At 35.8% G+C, this 15,554-nt stretch overlaps 1 protein-coding gene across 4 annotated transcripts in view; it reads left to right on the forward strand.

Moving 5' to 3' along the window:
• The window catches only part of LOC150102363 (uncharacterized), a 445,051-nt gene that overhangs the window by 119,521 nt on the left and 309,976 nt on the right, over positions 1-15,554 (forward strand). For all 4 annotated transcript variants that reach the window (XM_090398788.1, XM_090398787.1, XM_090398791.1 and 1 more), the window contains exon 6: positions 5,406-5,805. In XM_090398788.1, the coding sequence (XP_090254914.1) occupies positions 5,406-5,805 (400 nt within the window). The remainder of the gene's footprint in view (positions 1-5,405; positions 5,806-15,554) is intronic.

Here is a 15,554-nt window from a genome sequence, read left to right on the forward strand (position 1 = left end):
GCTTCATCAGTGAGTGGCTAGACCAAATCGCCGTTTATATCGCCGAAATGAAGCCTATTGGCTCTTTATATTTAAATAAATGTTTACTAGTATTTTATTACATAAAACATCAGGAGCATGTGTATTGCCAATACACGTAAATCCATAATTTAAATAACTTTCATGGTACTTCCGTTTTGGTCTGTTCTTAGATGGCTCTTGTTCTTTAATATTAGTTTTTGAAGAAACCACAGTTTGCAATTCCATATCTTCTCCAATCATACGAGTAGATGTGTCAGCAGAAGTGCTTTCTCTTCCTTGTGTTAAAGTTCCTGTCTTTAAACAAGAATCCATAGGTATTTTTTCAATAATATTCAAATTCCAATATTTGTCAGAGCTATAATAAAAACAAATAGAATTTTGTTGTAAAGGTAACTTTAGTATGAAAAACAATAAGATTATAAATAAGAAATGTCGAATAATATAAAAGTAAATGAATAATGCAAAATAGTAAAAAAAGACTGCAACACACAAAAGTAAATATGAATTATAACAATACTTGTAAGAAAAGTACTAAACCGCATCAAATAATGTAAAAGCAATTGTAATAAGAATGATTAGATAAAATGTTCAGTAACAAAAATTAAACAGTTTGAAATAAATCAGATATTAATTATAAAATTAGTTAAAAGAGTAAGAAGAATTCTTTTTTTAAAAGTTGCCTCCCCTACTCCCTATATACAGGAATAAAAAGGCGTTTGCTGATTTTTTTTTTTTCCCCCCGAGGGCTCGGTCCCAACAAATTTACTCATAAATACCTTTCCAAATTTTTTTAAAGTTCATACATTAACATAAGTATTAATAATTAATTATGGCATAATCATAAAGAGTATTAGTACACTTATGTATACGGTGTGGCATGTTGACAAATATAAATTACATTTAAATTAGTTATCAATCACTGGACTAATGAAATGTTGTAGCATGTTGTAGTTTATTCAGGCAAACATCATTAAATTAATTTGTGCTGATTTTCATTGACATATCCCATTTTTATCACGAAATATATTTATAATATTATAAGTACTTACGAGTGAATGCAGACTTTTTTTCCTGTGTGCTGGTAGTTTTCCCCTCCTTTTGTACATCCTGGAGATATTTGCAGGCTTCAGGTGGACGACTCACTATCTGTTCTGTCACAAACACCTTCAATAAGAGATTTCTTAATACCAAAATTAAACAAGGTGCCTTGTCTCTTATTCATATCAGATTTTAACTCTGTATTCTATTACTTTTAAAAAAAAATCACGGCACTCCAGTTTCAGAACAAGCACTTACACACTGCAATATTACGAAGAAAGTATTCAGTAGTAATACATTTGAGAACCAGATACAGACTACCTTGATCTTCAATTTCAGTGAAAAAGTTTTCTTTATACTTCCTTGTTGGTTGGTCACTGATATTTGCAACGCAGATGTTATTTCGTTCGGTTTTGAGAACACACCGCCCATTGTTGTAATTGGCTTGCAGGCAATTTTTATGATCAGTTATAAATGGTGGTGTTCTCTTTCCCGATTGTTGAAAGATTTCAATGTGTGAAAATTAACGATAATTCATGAATACTTCCATGTTTAAAAATATACTGCTTGGTCACTGACATTTGCTACACAGATGTCATTTCCTTCAGTTTTGAGAACAGAAGATATGACACCAATTATTGTAATGGGCTTGCAGGCAATTTTTATGACCCGTCATAAACAGCAGCATTCCCTCTCTCAAATGTCGAAAGGTTTCGATGTGTGAAAATTAACGATACACAGATGTTATTAGATGTTCTAGGTCTGAGCTTTTCTACATAATCACGAATATTATTCTCCTCAGAATATTTTTACTATAAAATATTTATTCATGAAAAATGCTTAGAAAACTAAAATGACAAATTTCAGAACTTCTCGCGGAACACCTATTCACCTTCCACGGAACACAGTTTGAGAAACCCTGCTCTATTCCATGAGAACAGCATGATTCCTAACAATATTCAGTTTCCAGGCATGGTCAGAGTTTTCCACTCTGAGCTGTAAAATGCCATTTATCTATATTGTAAGTGTCCCTTACCAAACTGAGAAAGTGAAATGAAAGTTATATTTCAAGGGTCTGCATTTTTCAATGGACAGGATCCCGGATTATCAAAAATTCAAGAAATATGTGGTTGTCCTTGACATTTCAAAGGCATTTGATCAGGTTAGGCACAGGGGCTTACTTAAACTGCCATCCTGTGGTCTACCTTTGTCACTCTACATCTGGCTTGCCAACTTTCTCACCGATTACTCACTATGTGATGGTGGACGGTTTACTCTTCTCGGATTTCCCCACCAATGCAGGAGTACCTCAAGGTTCTGTTCATTCACCCACTCTTCTTGTATATAAATGACCTGCTCTCACAGACTTCCAAACATATCCATAGCTTTGCTGATTTATGTATATTCCTTGTATTGCTCAAGTATTAGAATCCTCAAGATATACCAGTGACATGAACTCAAATCTGGCTATATCCCAGTGGGGCAAGGACTTGTAAACTTCAATGCCACCAAAAACTCAGTTCTGTCTGATCTATTGCAAGAAAGAGCTCACATCCTTCAGTAATACTGAGATATCCAAACATGATCAAATTTCTCTTCTTGGACTGACCTGCATCTCCAATCTTTCCTGGCACAACCACATTTCAACTATAGCTTCTGCAGCCACCAAAAAACTTGGTGTACTTTTTTGCACAAGACACTACTTCACACCTTCACAGGTGCTAACTTGTATACAAAACTCAGATTGCCTAGCCTTGGAATACTGCTCCCATATTTGGGATGGTGCACCAACATCCTTTCTAAGATTGCCCAATTCTATCCAGAGGAGGGCAGTCCAGCTAATTAATGATCCCTCTCTCTCTCTCTCACAGTGTTCAGTTTCTGCCTTGTGCCTCTTCTACAGATACAGGTAGTTCTCACTTTATGAATTCCCGCTTTATGAATTTTTTGGATCAGAATTTTTATTTTAAATTGTGCACTGTGAAAGCAATTAGGGACGTGTACGGGGAATTACGCAGTATGTAATGACGTAACGATCAGTTAGAATGAGCCTCAGTCACTCACGAGCCTTGGGGGACACAAATATGTTATTTGTAGTTTTCTTCAATCACACTTCGGTTTTTATTTTGTTTTCTTTTTAAGTATAACTCTTTCACTTTTCCAACAATGTCAAAAAGAAGCAACATTGCAAAACCAGAAAATGAGCAAAAGAAACAAAGAAAAGCAATTACGTTAGAGAAAAAATACAAAATTATTACAAGCCACCAAGCGGGTAGCACTCTCCTTTTATATTTTAAAAGATAAAGAAAAATGTTTGAAACAAGTATAAAATGCGCAGTCTATGCAGTTTACATGGTTGCATAATAAAGAAACAGCAGTATAATTCCTCATATGGAAAAACTGTTAACTACTTGGAAAAGTGACCGAACTCATCTATGAGGGCATAAACTTTGTCCTCAGTTTAATGATAATTTCAAATGCTTTGAAGACCCAACAGAGGTTGTGAATTCTGAAACTCAAGCGATCTTAGGTATGGCTAACTAATTGCAAATGGAAGTTTTGGAAGATGGTGTTAATGAGCTGCTTCAATCTCACACTATGGAACTCTCACTCAGTGATCTTCTTGAATTAGAGGAATAAGAAAGAAACAAAGATGATACCGAATATGAAGCTCCAACTCAGTTTTTCACTTTAAAAGGCATAGAAGAAGCATTTAAACTTCTCGACAATGCTCAAGCAATCTTTGAAAACACAAGATTCAGACTTTGAACTATTTAGTAAATTTTCCTGTGAAATGAATAATGCTTCTGTTTGCTATCAAGCTATTTTAAATGAAAAGAAGCGAAAATCAACAAAACAGATGATATTGTAGGCCTTCTTTGAAACAGAAGCTTCCTAATATACCTCCTACTACCTTGACGGCTGCTGATTCAACCGGTGATATAGAAATGAGCTAATTTTTTTTCAAAGGATCTTTTTTTTTAATTAAAAATTTTTCTTGTTATTTTTTAAATATGTAAATCTTTGGTCAGTAAAGTCTTTTCTTATCATTTAATATTCATTTTATATTTGTATATCCTTCTTACAAATGTAACTCTCACTTATAGCATTATTTCGAAGGCAAATAAACTCCTGCTTTATGAACAGCTGCCAGAAACCAATTAATTTGTAAAGGTGGGAACTACCTGTACTTTCATGGACAGTGCTCTGCTGAATCGTCCACTATTATTCCTCCACTCTCCTCCAAAATCATTAAAACAAGAGCCACTGTTAACCAACACCTTTTACAGTTCATCTTGAAACTCACTGAACCAACTTCATTGCCTCCTCTTTCATTCCTTCTGTTCTTTGGAACAGTCTCCCCCATTCTGCCTTACCCAAAGAATTACAACTCTCAGCTATTCAAGCAAAATGTGAAACAGATTCCTCCTTTCTTCTATTCCTCTTTCCCACACAGCACTAATGTGCTATAGATCTTGTTGCCTTTCGTGTGTGGATCAGATATAAAACAAACAAAAAAGTTAAACCATATAATCCTTGAAAGCATTAATGTATAAAGTATATTTACAGAAAATCAAATTGAGCCTTATTTAAAAATAAAAAATAAATAAAAAAATACTTTAGCTTAATATTTTAGCAAATTCTTTGGAATGCTGCATCACGTTTAATTTAAAACCAGCTACTTTCCAAGGAAAGGAACAAAACACAGGTATTTCCAGACTTAAGTTAATAGCAGAAGCTCGTAAAACAGGAATTTATTTCCCATAGACTTAATATTAAAAATAGGGGTTACATTCTCAATAATGAAATTTGACCATTATAATGTTAAGGTTACATTAAGGTCATGCATAAACAATGATTAATTTATCAGAAGAAATAAACGTAGCCTTTAAAATTAAGCAAATTATAATAAAGAAATTATTTGTCATACATTTGAAGAAGGTTCATTCCTTATCAAAGAACCTCTCCATACTTTTAATTCATTTTGGCTTACTATACAGTGTTAATATGATGAGTAAATGTGAAATAAGAAAAGACAGTGAAAATAAAGACCAACGCAACTACTTTTTGTAATATCAGCATTGTAACCACTTTGTTATTCTAGTCAATGAATGCTCTCATCTGCCTGAATGCATGCAGAGTATTCTGTAGCTACCTGTGTGGTTTGAAATATTGTATTTATTCATGTTTAGCATTTATTTATTGCAATTAATGTTAATATTTAAAATTTTATTTTTATTGATTATTATTTTTTTATTGATATCTGATACTTGAAAAAAGAACTCATGAATTGCCTGTACACTATGAATCTGAAATTTATTTCTTAAGTTATTTTTGTTTTTTAGGAATCAAAAAAGGAACAGCCAAGAGGTTTCAAGATTACAGCATGAAATAGAGCAGTTGCGTTCTGCACGAGATCAATATGAAACAAGGCAGGCTGTAATGCAGCAAGCTCAAGATGACCTTCATCATCAGACTCAGCAACTTGAAGAACACATAGAAAAGTTAGTAGCTTCCCATCAGGATGAAGAATTTACATTTAAACAGAGGCTAAATGACATGAGCAATAAATTGCAGCAAACTGAAAATGCTCGCACATCTTTAGTACAAGAACTTCAGAATGCACAGTCAGTGTGTAGCAGCTTAGAAAGTGACAATAATTCTCTTAGACAAAGACTCGAAGAAGCTAAGCACCAAATAAATAGCAAAGAACAAGAGATGCAGCAGCTCCAATCTAGACTGGAGGTAGCATTTTAATATATGTTAAACATTATTTTACATGAAATGTCTTCCTTCCACAAAGTAGTGTAATTATTTAATCATTGAGTGAAATGGAGCAGCTGTGATCTTGAATAATTTAGTTGATCTTAAGACATCGAATTCATTAAAATTTTAATGAATTCAAATTTCAGAATTTCTGATTTGAGCTAATTATAGATATTCCATTTAATTTCATCACAAGTAATTTGATATTCCAAATTGGATTCCAACTCAGTGAACAGAAGATCCACTTGCTTTTTAGTTCATGTTGAAATGAGCCTGTTTATTGAAAACAGACCACTTCCGAACTATTTAGTTCTCACTGATTCAAAGTTTATGATATCATAGCTACTTCAAAAATACTTTCATCATGCTTCTCAAAGAGTGATCTCCAGTATAATTTTAAATTACAAGTTGTGTTTTTCAGCATGCCTGCGTGCACTAAATAGCTGATAACTTTGTTATGGCTGTACAAGCAGATACGAAACTTTTATTCTTTTTACTTTGCGCTTTTTAATTCAAACATGGAATACAGCCCTATTAATTCCTAAATTTTGATAATCAAATTACAACTATGTCCAACAGAGCCTTGTGTTATCCACTTCAACAACCTTAATAGTGTCTACTACCAAATTCCACTTACTCTTCTTGGCAGAAACTCAAATTTCGCCTCCCCCAGCATTATTACTCAACTTTCTGAACTACACATTAACTCCTTTTGATCCAAGGGTCTGCACATATATCCACTCTGACATACCTTGCTAGAGTGCACCCAACCTGGAATTGCCCAACTCTGACCTTCTTTGGTTAAAAATCTCCCTTTCCAACTCAAATTCATTTGCTGTCTCTGTTACTCCTCTAATGGCACCAACCACTCTGAGATCTTTAATTTTCTCTCCTTAAACATTGATTTTCTTCAGTCCCACTTCCCTAACAGTGAAATCCTCCTCCTAGGAGATTTTAATGTCCACAACACCAACTGGCTTTCCTCCTCTAGTTGTACGGATCTATGAGGCAGAAATGCTGAAACATTTGCCATCATTAATGACCTTACACAAATTGTTCACATACCAACCAGAATACCAGATAACACTATAGCTTCCCCCAAACACCCTAGATCTCTTCCTCACCAGTGACCCTTTCAAATACGCAGTGAATATAGTGCCCCACCCCCTGGTTATAGCTGCACAAGCAAATACAAAACTTGTATCTACTTGTAACAATCTAGTGCTTGTCTCCCATGCAACAACATTTACACAGCCACTCCCATAGAAGAGTAGTTTGGCATAACAGTACAAGGTGGGACAGCCTTCATGACTTAAATCCCTCATTCTCAATGTTGGACTTATTATATGGACACCTCCATGGAGTTCATCATGGAAGGTCCAATATGTCCACACAATGTATTATATTTCTCCCTGAATCCGTTAACAGACAAAGTACTCAAAACTGACTCTGGCAACCCATTCCACTCATTCACAACTCTCCAAGCAAAAAAGCTAGTCCTCGCACACGTTTATTCAATTTTCAGGGATGACCCTTTGTTCTGGCCAATTCCAGCCAAGTGCTGAAACATTTCCCCTGCACCAATCCTGTAAAACCCTTTGAGCAAGTTTAAATGTTTCTACTACGTCCCATCTTTGTCCTATCAACCAACTTCTGCAATCCACACACCCTCCATCTATCCTCATAGGGAACATTCCACAGGCCACTTACCAAAAAGATGAATCACATAAAGATGAATAACAACTTCTTTATCTATTGTTGTTAATGTGTTCAGTAGCCATGTAAGCTTATGGGAAACCTTAGTGATATGTCCTCTAAACTTTGACTGTCTACCACCACTACCCCCCTAAATCTCTAGCTTCATCTATTGCAATACAGTGCCATCAATGTGATACATGGCTTGTAATCTATTTACCCTAAAATGCATAACTTTACATTTCTCTGCATTAAACTGACACCCATTAACTTTTGCTCATACTGACAATCTAGTTAGATCATCCCGCAAGCTCTCTATATTACCTTGATTAACTATTACTCTCCCTAATTTTGCATCATCAGCAAACAACTGAATATTTCCTTTCAGTTTATTTCTTGTATCATTTATGTACAAATTAAACAGTAGTGGTTCCATCACTGAACCTTGCAGCACACCACTAGTCACCTGTTTTTGCCTTGATTCTGCCTCTCCATATACCACTTCTTGATATCTGTCCAGCAGCCACTCTCTTATCCAGTTAACCAGTGTCATATCCATCCCCCATTTGTTATAATTTGCATAACAGAGTTCCATGTGGTATTCTGTCAAGTGCCTTTGCAAAATCCAGCAAAACCATCATGTAGCCATTTCCTTTATCCTACTCAGCAGTTACTCTATTATAATAAGTTATTAAATTATTAAGGCATGACTGATCCTTCACAAAGCCATATTGACCCTCATACAGTATCATATTTTTATCTACCTTTATTGAATTCTCTTTCTTACCAATTTTTCTAGTATTTTTACCACCACCACCACACCTGAGATACTGATTGGTCTGTAATTTCCTTCTGCAATCTTAGAACTGCCCTTATGCAAAGGAATTATTTTGCCCTCTTTCTAATCCCTTGGAACTCTGCCAGAGATGAGACTTAAATTAAAGAGCTTAGTCAAAGGGAGCTACATCCGGTGTTTGTTAATCGGGAGAAAGCGTACGATAGAGTGCCAAGGCAAGAAGTCTGGAGATGTTTGAGGGAGAAAAGGGTACTGGAGAAATATGTCAGGTTGGTGCAAGAGATGTACAGAAATGTGAAGGAAAGAGTTCGCACCTGCCTGGGAAAGACAGAAAGTTTTCAAGTGACAGTTGGCTTGCATCAAGGGTCAGCATTAAGTCCGTTCCTGTTTAATATTGTGATGGAGGTGGTGAGAGAAGATGTGCCTTGGACAATGTTGTATGTGGATGACATTGTGCTGTGTGCAGAATCAAGAGAAGTGGCAGTTAAACTGGAAAGATGGAGAAAAGTACTGGAAGAGAGAGGTATGAGACGGAGCAGAAGTAAGACAGAGTATATGTTGCAAAGTTAATGGCAGCCAGGAGACAGATCTGGAGCTGGAAGTAAATGTCATCAGGAGGAAAGTTAGAGACCTTAGATACTTAGGTTCAATTGAAAGAGGATGGAGAGGCTGAGAAGGAAGTAGGATGCAGGAAACAAGCGGGATGGAGGAACTGGAGAGAGAGAGAGAGAGAGAGATGGTCTGAGTGCTATGCGATAAGAGGGTGCCAATCAATCTTAAAGGCAAAATCTACAGGACAGTAGTAAGACCAGCTATGACGTACGCTATGAAAACCGTGACCACGAGGAAAAATAACATCAGCAGAATGGAGGTAGCAGTGATGAGAATGCTTAGGTGGATGTGCTGCGTGACCAGAAAGGATCATCTGAGAAATGAATATGTAAGGCGAACGGTGAAAGTTACAAACTTAGGAGCGAAGATACAGAAGTGGTGGTTGAGATGGTTTGGTCATGTGATGAGGAGGAAGGATAAGTATGTGGGAAGGAAGAAAGGTTATGCAGATGAATGTGCAGGAAAGGAGGAAGCATGGGTGGCCAAAGAAGAGATTGGAGGGAGCTGGTGGAGGATGAAGAACTTGGATGTGGAGGAGACTCACTAAAAACAGCGATCCTACTTAAGTGGGACAAGCTGCAGAAGAAGAAAAAGAAGAGTCAAAAGCATTGACTAAGCTCTTTAAGTTCTCCTTGCACATTTTTGCAAAACCTTAGCTGATATCCCATCTAATCCCACAGTCAGTATTTACACTGATATTCTGTAATATCCTAAGAACCTCTAATTCATCCATCTCTGTTCTACATTAGTGTTTGTCACATAGGTTAAAGCAGTAACCTCACTAGACCTCACTTGCTCATTAAGGTTAAGTTTCTATAATCATTCTTCCTGTTACTTGCCACATAATGAAAGAACCCTTTGGGATTTCCTTCAGCCTGCTTGGCTAGATTCTTCTCATAATCTGATTTTGCCTTTCTTGCAATGCTGGTCACCTTTCTTGCCTGGACCTTGTACTGTTCATGAGTTTGCTGGTCACCTTTTTCTTTATATATCTTCCACAGCATTTTCTTCTTCTGCAGCTTGTGCTTAATGATATTACTCATCCATCTGACCTCTACCCGATTAACCCTCCTTAGTATTCAATTTAATACTGGTTCCTCTAGATGACCCTTAACTATATCCCTTGCACTATTAACATCCTTACCCTGCAGTGTTTTATGCCATGCTACAGATTTAAGCTTTTTCCCTAAGTATGTCATAACCTGCCTTGTAGTTCCACAAATATCTTTTAGTAGAATATTCCTCATGTTTTACAATCTTCCAAGTCAAGGCAGCATGGTCACTTTCACCAATTGGAGGCAATGTTGTCACCTTGGTTATGGATAGCTCTTCAGATCCTATGACCAGTTCCAATTCTCTCCCACCCCTAGTCTCCTCCATCACATGCTGCCTTAAGTAATTATCTCTTAGCAGGTGTATAAATTCTATTTCCTTCCTGTCATGTGATCTTTCTTCCTTCCAGTCTATATCTCCATAGCTGAAATCCCCTATAATAATTGCTTGACCTGTATTCATTGTACTAATTTGGCGATGCATGTCTTCCAGATCATCTCTGGAACTCCCTGTCACATAGCAACAAACCAACTGTATATTTTTTCTTACTGACCTTAATCTCACATCAGATTGCTTCAAATGAACAGCTATCTTCCTGCCTGTCTCCTATTCTTTTTGGCTGTAATTCATCTGCTATCATCAGCCGTACTACCCCACCCCACGTACTATGCACAACATACACAAAGTGTATGTTGTGCATAGACTCATGAATGCACTGATGAATTCCAAGCTGTCTCTTTTTGGTGAATTTCAAGCTGTCTCCTAACTAAACTGTGGTTCTCCAAAAGATGTGCCAAGGCTGTACAAATAAAAAAAAAAACTACCACGACTGGCTTCACTGAAGAATTCCATCCTCTTGAAGTGCTTATACTTGAGCTCAAAATAGCTACAAGAAAACTATCAGTGCTTCTAAAACAGATTGGAAAGAGCAAACAGCAAGAAACTTGTAGTGTATAGAAACTTGAATGATTTCTCTTCTTAGAATCACCCTAACACCATAAACACATCACAACCATTTCCTCCTCAGCTTCTAAAAAATGGATTTCTCTTTCACTCAAGACGTTACTTCACTTCTGAACAGCTGTTAACTTTATACAAATCACAAATCCACCCAGTTATCGAATAGTACTCTCACACTTGGAGTGGAGACCTTAAGGACCCCCTAAAATGCTTGGCTCAGGAGGGCAATTAGATTGATTAATAACCCATTCTCTTACCAATTCATTCCTCCCACTTTCTCGCAGGCATTTGGTTTCTGCAATATTTGTATTCTGTAAATATTTTCATGGTAGATGTTCATATGAAATAGCATCAATAATTCTCCCACTCACTTCTAAATCCATTGTAACATATGCAGCTGCCACCCAACATCCCTTCACAGTACACCTTGAAAACCACAGAACAGGTTTCTTTTCCTCTTCTTTCATCCCTGGTACTGTTGTATTGTGGAACAGTCTTCTCTCCTTATGTGTTTCCCAAGGAATACAATATACAGGCTTTTAAATCAAATGTAATCAAGTTTCTCTTTTTTCAGCCCACTACCCATACACTGTGCTAGCATATTATAAGTTGATTAACCAACTTGTCATGTGTGAGCTCAACATAAAAGCATGTACTCCCTCAAGGGATGTGCAAGATATTATGATAGTACACATACCGGCCACTGGATTAGAAACTTATTTGAATACTGTGTTGGACCTCTTTTAGCCTGAATTTTTGGATCCACAGAGTGTTTGATTACATGTATGTCTACAACATATCAGGCATTTACCAGACAGTCCTTTAACTGGCTCATAGTTGACAGGAGAGGACTTTTCTCCCAGGTTTGTTTTTCTAACATATCCCATTCATTCTCAGTGGGATTCAAATTCGGGCTTTGTGGTGCCCTGGGAAGATTTTTGAAGTCACTGTCATGTTCTCTGAACCACTGCTGAACAATTCTTGCATGATGGACAGCAGCATTGACATCCATGAAACTGCCATCACCTGCTGGATAAAAAGTCAAAATTGCAGGATGGACTTGATCAGCTACAGTGTTCCTTAGAGGACACCTGATTTTCCAACAATATCAGGGAACCCATTCTATACCAACGGAATATTCTGCACACATAACACCACCTCCAGAACCCTGAGTTATGTTTACAAGGCAACTTGGGTTCATTGCTTCATGGGGCTCCTGCCAAACTGTCTGGCCACTGTTGGTAAAGACCAAGGCTTACCATGACTTGCTGGACCACATCAGTTTTACCAGTGTCCAGTCACGGTGTTCCTGACACTGCTGTAGTCGAATTTTCCAGTTCTTTGCAGAAATCAGTGGTTTCTGTATAGGCATGCAATTGCCAGTACCTATCCTCTTCAGTTACCTGCTCATAGTTCAGTGAGATTTAAGGCAGGAACAGCATTTATTAAATGCTTTGGTCAATTGCTACTCAGATGAAGTTCTGTTTATCTGCGCAAGCCTTCTCAGACAGCAGCAATCTTGTTCCTGACAGACTGTCTTGGGACCACAGTTATGCCTCTTAGTCATATGTAGACTTGTTTGTTAGATTGTCATGCTAACATCATACAAAAGCATTTTGTGCAGCTTTTTTCTTTTGCTTTTTGTCATTTGCCTTTCCCAGATCTCTAAGACTAAAATACAAATTCTTGTTCTTTTTCCATGCTTTCTCAACTGTGTTAAAGTGAAACTCAGATCCTGACAACCTGATTTGCCTGCAACCCAACTTGTTCTTCTTCCAATTTCCCTTGCACAATTTTTCTTAGCCTTTTTCTACGTATACTAGCATTAATCTTATCTGGAACACCCATAGGGAAATTCCTGTAATTCTCACATGTACATTCATCGTCTTTTTTTTATAGATAGGTACTGTGAGAACTCTGCTCCACTCCCAGTATTAGACCTGAGCATTTCTTAAATACAATCTACTCTAGCTGCATTTCCTATATTTCAATGCCTTTTCTCTTTCAAGTGTTTCATTGAAATATACTTCTGATTGCATTCCTCTTGAAAAGATAAAGAATAATATGTAGAAAATTAAAAAAAAAAAAAAAAAGTCAAATAATATTAGTCAATTAAAAAAGAGAATTTAAAACACATTGAGTTTGTTCTCTGACATTATTTTAAATTTTACATACTTATATATTTTTGGTATGTTTTAAGTTCTCTGTCTTTTTAAAAAATCTTTTCTACTGTGGTTTACATTTTAATTTTAATTCCATCATTCCATTCTCTGTACTATTTCTATATTTTTAGTTCTTTTGTGATTTTTGCTATATTTTTATTTATTTCCTTATTCTGAATTTACTTACTATCTTATCCCCCTTTTTTACATTTTGACCTTGAGGTTTTTATCATATTTTATTTCAAAATGTTTACATAATTTTTTCATATTTCTGATGACTTTCTCTTTGAAACGACTGCACATTTATTTCTCTTGATTCAGATGAGAATCAAGAGATTCTCATCTCTTGATTCTCTATTACAGAGGTAAGCAAATAGCATCATTATATTACTCAAATAAAGAGCCAGATGGCTTCAGTTTCTACATTCTGCTTAGAAAAGCGGAATGTAGAAACTTTGAAAGTTTCGTAAGTTAACCAGAGAGATTGAGGGAATACTTTCCTTGTCATCCCCAGGTTGCCTTAGCGTGGACTACTTAAAAGACATAGGCGCTGCCCAGGCATCTGTATATTCACCTTTTATTATTCCATTTTTTATTAATTTTTTTTAAATTTTAGTTATTTTTTAAGTTATTTTTAGTTTAAATTTTTAAAAATTGAAATTTAAAATTTTTAGTTATTTTAGTTTAATTAATTAATTCTATGCACCGACTGAGAGTTCACTTATGAAAAATACATTTCTCTGACATTTCAAGTTCCTAAGTACTGAAACGAGAGTTTTTGCTCTCTCAAAGTTTCTGCTTGGTCTTTGAAGAGAACCAACCAGTTCAAAACAGCTGTCAGGTCAGTGAAACCTTATCAAAAATTGCCGGCGAAGGTTGGTCGATTGGTAGAGCCTCTGCTACTAATGGCTCAGTTAAGTAAGTTTGAACGCGGTTAGTAGTTGGAAGGGGGACAATCGTTCGATGCTGTCGGCACACTCTCCCTCGATGAGTCTTTGGACTCCCTGGAGGTGTCAAAATAATAATAATAATAATAATAAAAATGGACTAATAAAAGGCGAATATGTAGATGCCTGGGCGGTGCCTATGTTTTTTAAGTAGTCCACACTATGGCAACTCGGGGATGCTGAGGAATGTATTCCTGCAAACTCTCTGATTAACTTATGAAACTTTCATAGTTTCTACATTTGGCATTTTAAATAATGCTGGATCTAATATCCACTTTGCTTAAGTAAGCACCATTATGTTATTATTCACATTAAATAACACAATAATACTTTCCTTTCAGTAACTTAATTTTGAAAAAGGTAACTATTAAAAAAAAACAAACCAGTTCATCTTTGTATGGAACTCCATAATGAAAAAGTTTGCTTGTTTATTTTTATAGTTAAACCTAAGAAGCTATGTAAACCATAGATTCAGAATACCACTAATTCTAAAACATTTCTAGTTGTATATTTTTATGTATGGTATAGATCAGTTATTAGCTTAGCTTAGATCTTCCTCTGTTTTCCCCAAGACAGTTGTACTGCATAATATTATTATTAGTTACTTTGATATTGCTATAAAAAAAAAAGTTCTCTTGGTTGTTAGAGTGGATTGTGTTATCTGCTTTCACCAATGTTAACTGTCAGTTCAAATTCAACTGTAGGATAGGTGGTTTTGGGTTTGTGTTATAGATTATTTTCTATTTTCATTGCTAGGTATGAGACTTATCCTGCTTATAGAAGCCTTAGGTGTTAGAAAAAGTTTAGTGTTTGATCATTTGAGCAATGTCCCAATTGTATAACGTATAGCTTATTTCATAATATTAAATGTACTGTCTTTACAACCTTTCATGAAAGAAATTGACATTAAAAATAAATAATTTCTTTCCAGTAGTGATTTGTAATTCATATGCGTATAACAGGCAATAACATCGAATTTAAAAAAAAAAATAATTTCAACAGCAGGTGATAAATTTTGTAACTTGGGAAAAAAATGTAGAATGTAGGAATTTAAACAGTATAACAAAATATTATGAAAAGTATTCAGATATCATTAAACCTGAATATCTTCCCCACCTCCTCCTTCAGAAAGTTTGTTACTGGCAAGTTGTATAACATCTTGTAACAGCACTAAAGGTTTTCCAAATCCTTACTGGCAGCTGACGCTTAATGTCAGTGATTTTAAGTATTTGAAATGGTACTATAATGTGCTTTAAGGATGAAGTATGAAAGCTTGGAGTAATTACAGTATTACATTTCCCTTAGGTTTGATTTGAGGGGAATTAATGATCTAATTATTTCTTCATTTTATTTTTCTTTCTTTCTTTCTTCATTTGTTATAAAAGGATTATTGTCAACTTGGTTGCTTGAGTGGATAGTGGGTCTACTCTCCATCCAGTAGGTCATGGATTCAAATCTCACTCTGGGCATGAAGAATTCTGAATGGCTTTAGGTGGCAGATGA

Source organism: Typopeltis vanoorti, chromosome 10 (genome assembly GCF_054136105.1).
Source record: "Typopeltis vanoorti isolate ZY-2024b chromosome 10, IOZ_Tvanoo_1.0, whole genome shotgun sequence".
NCBI classification, from domain to species: Eukaryota; Metazoa; Arthropoda; class Arachnida; order Uropygi; family Thelyphonidae; genus Typopeltis; species Typopeltis vanoorti.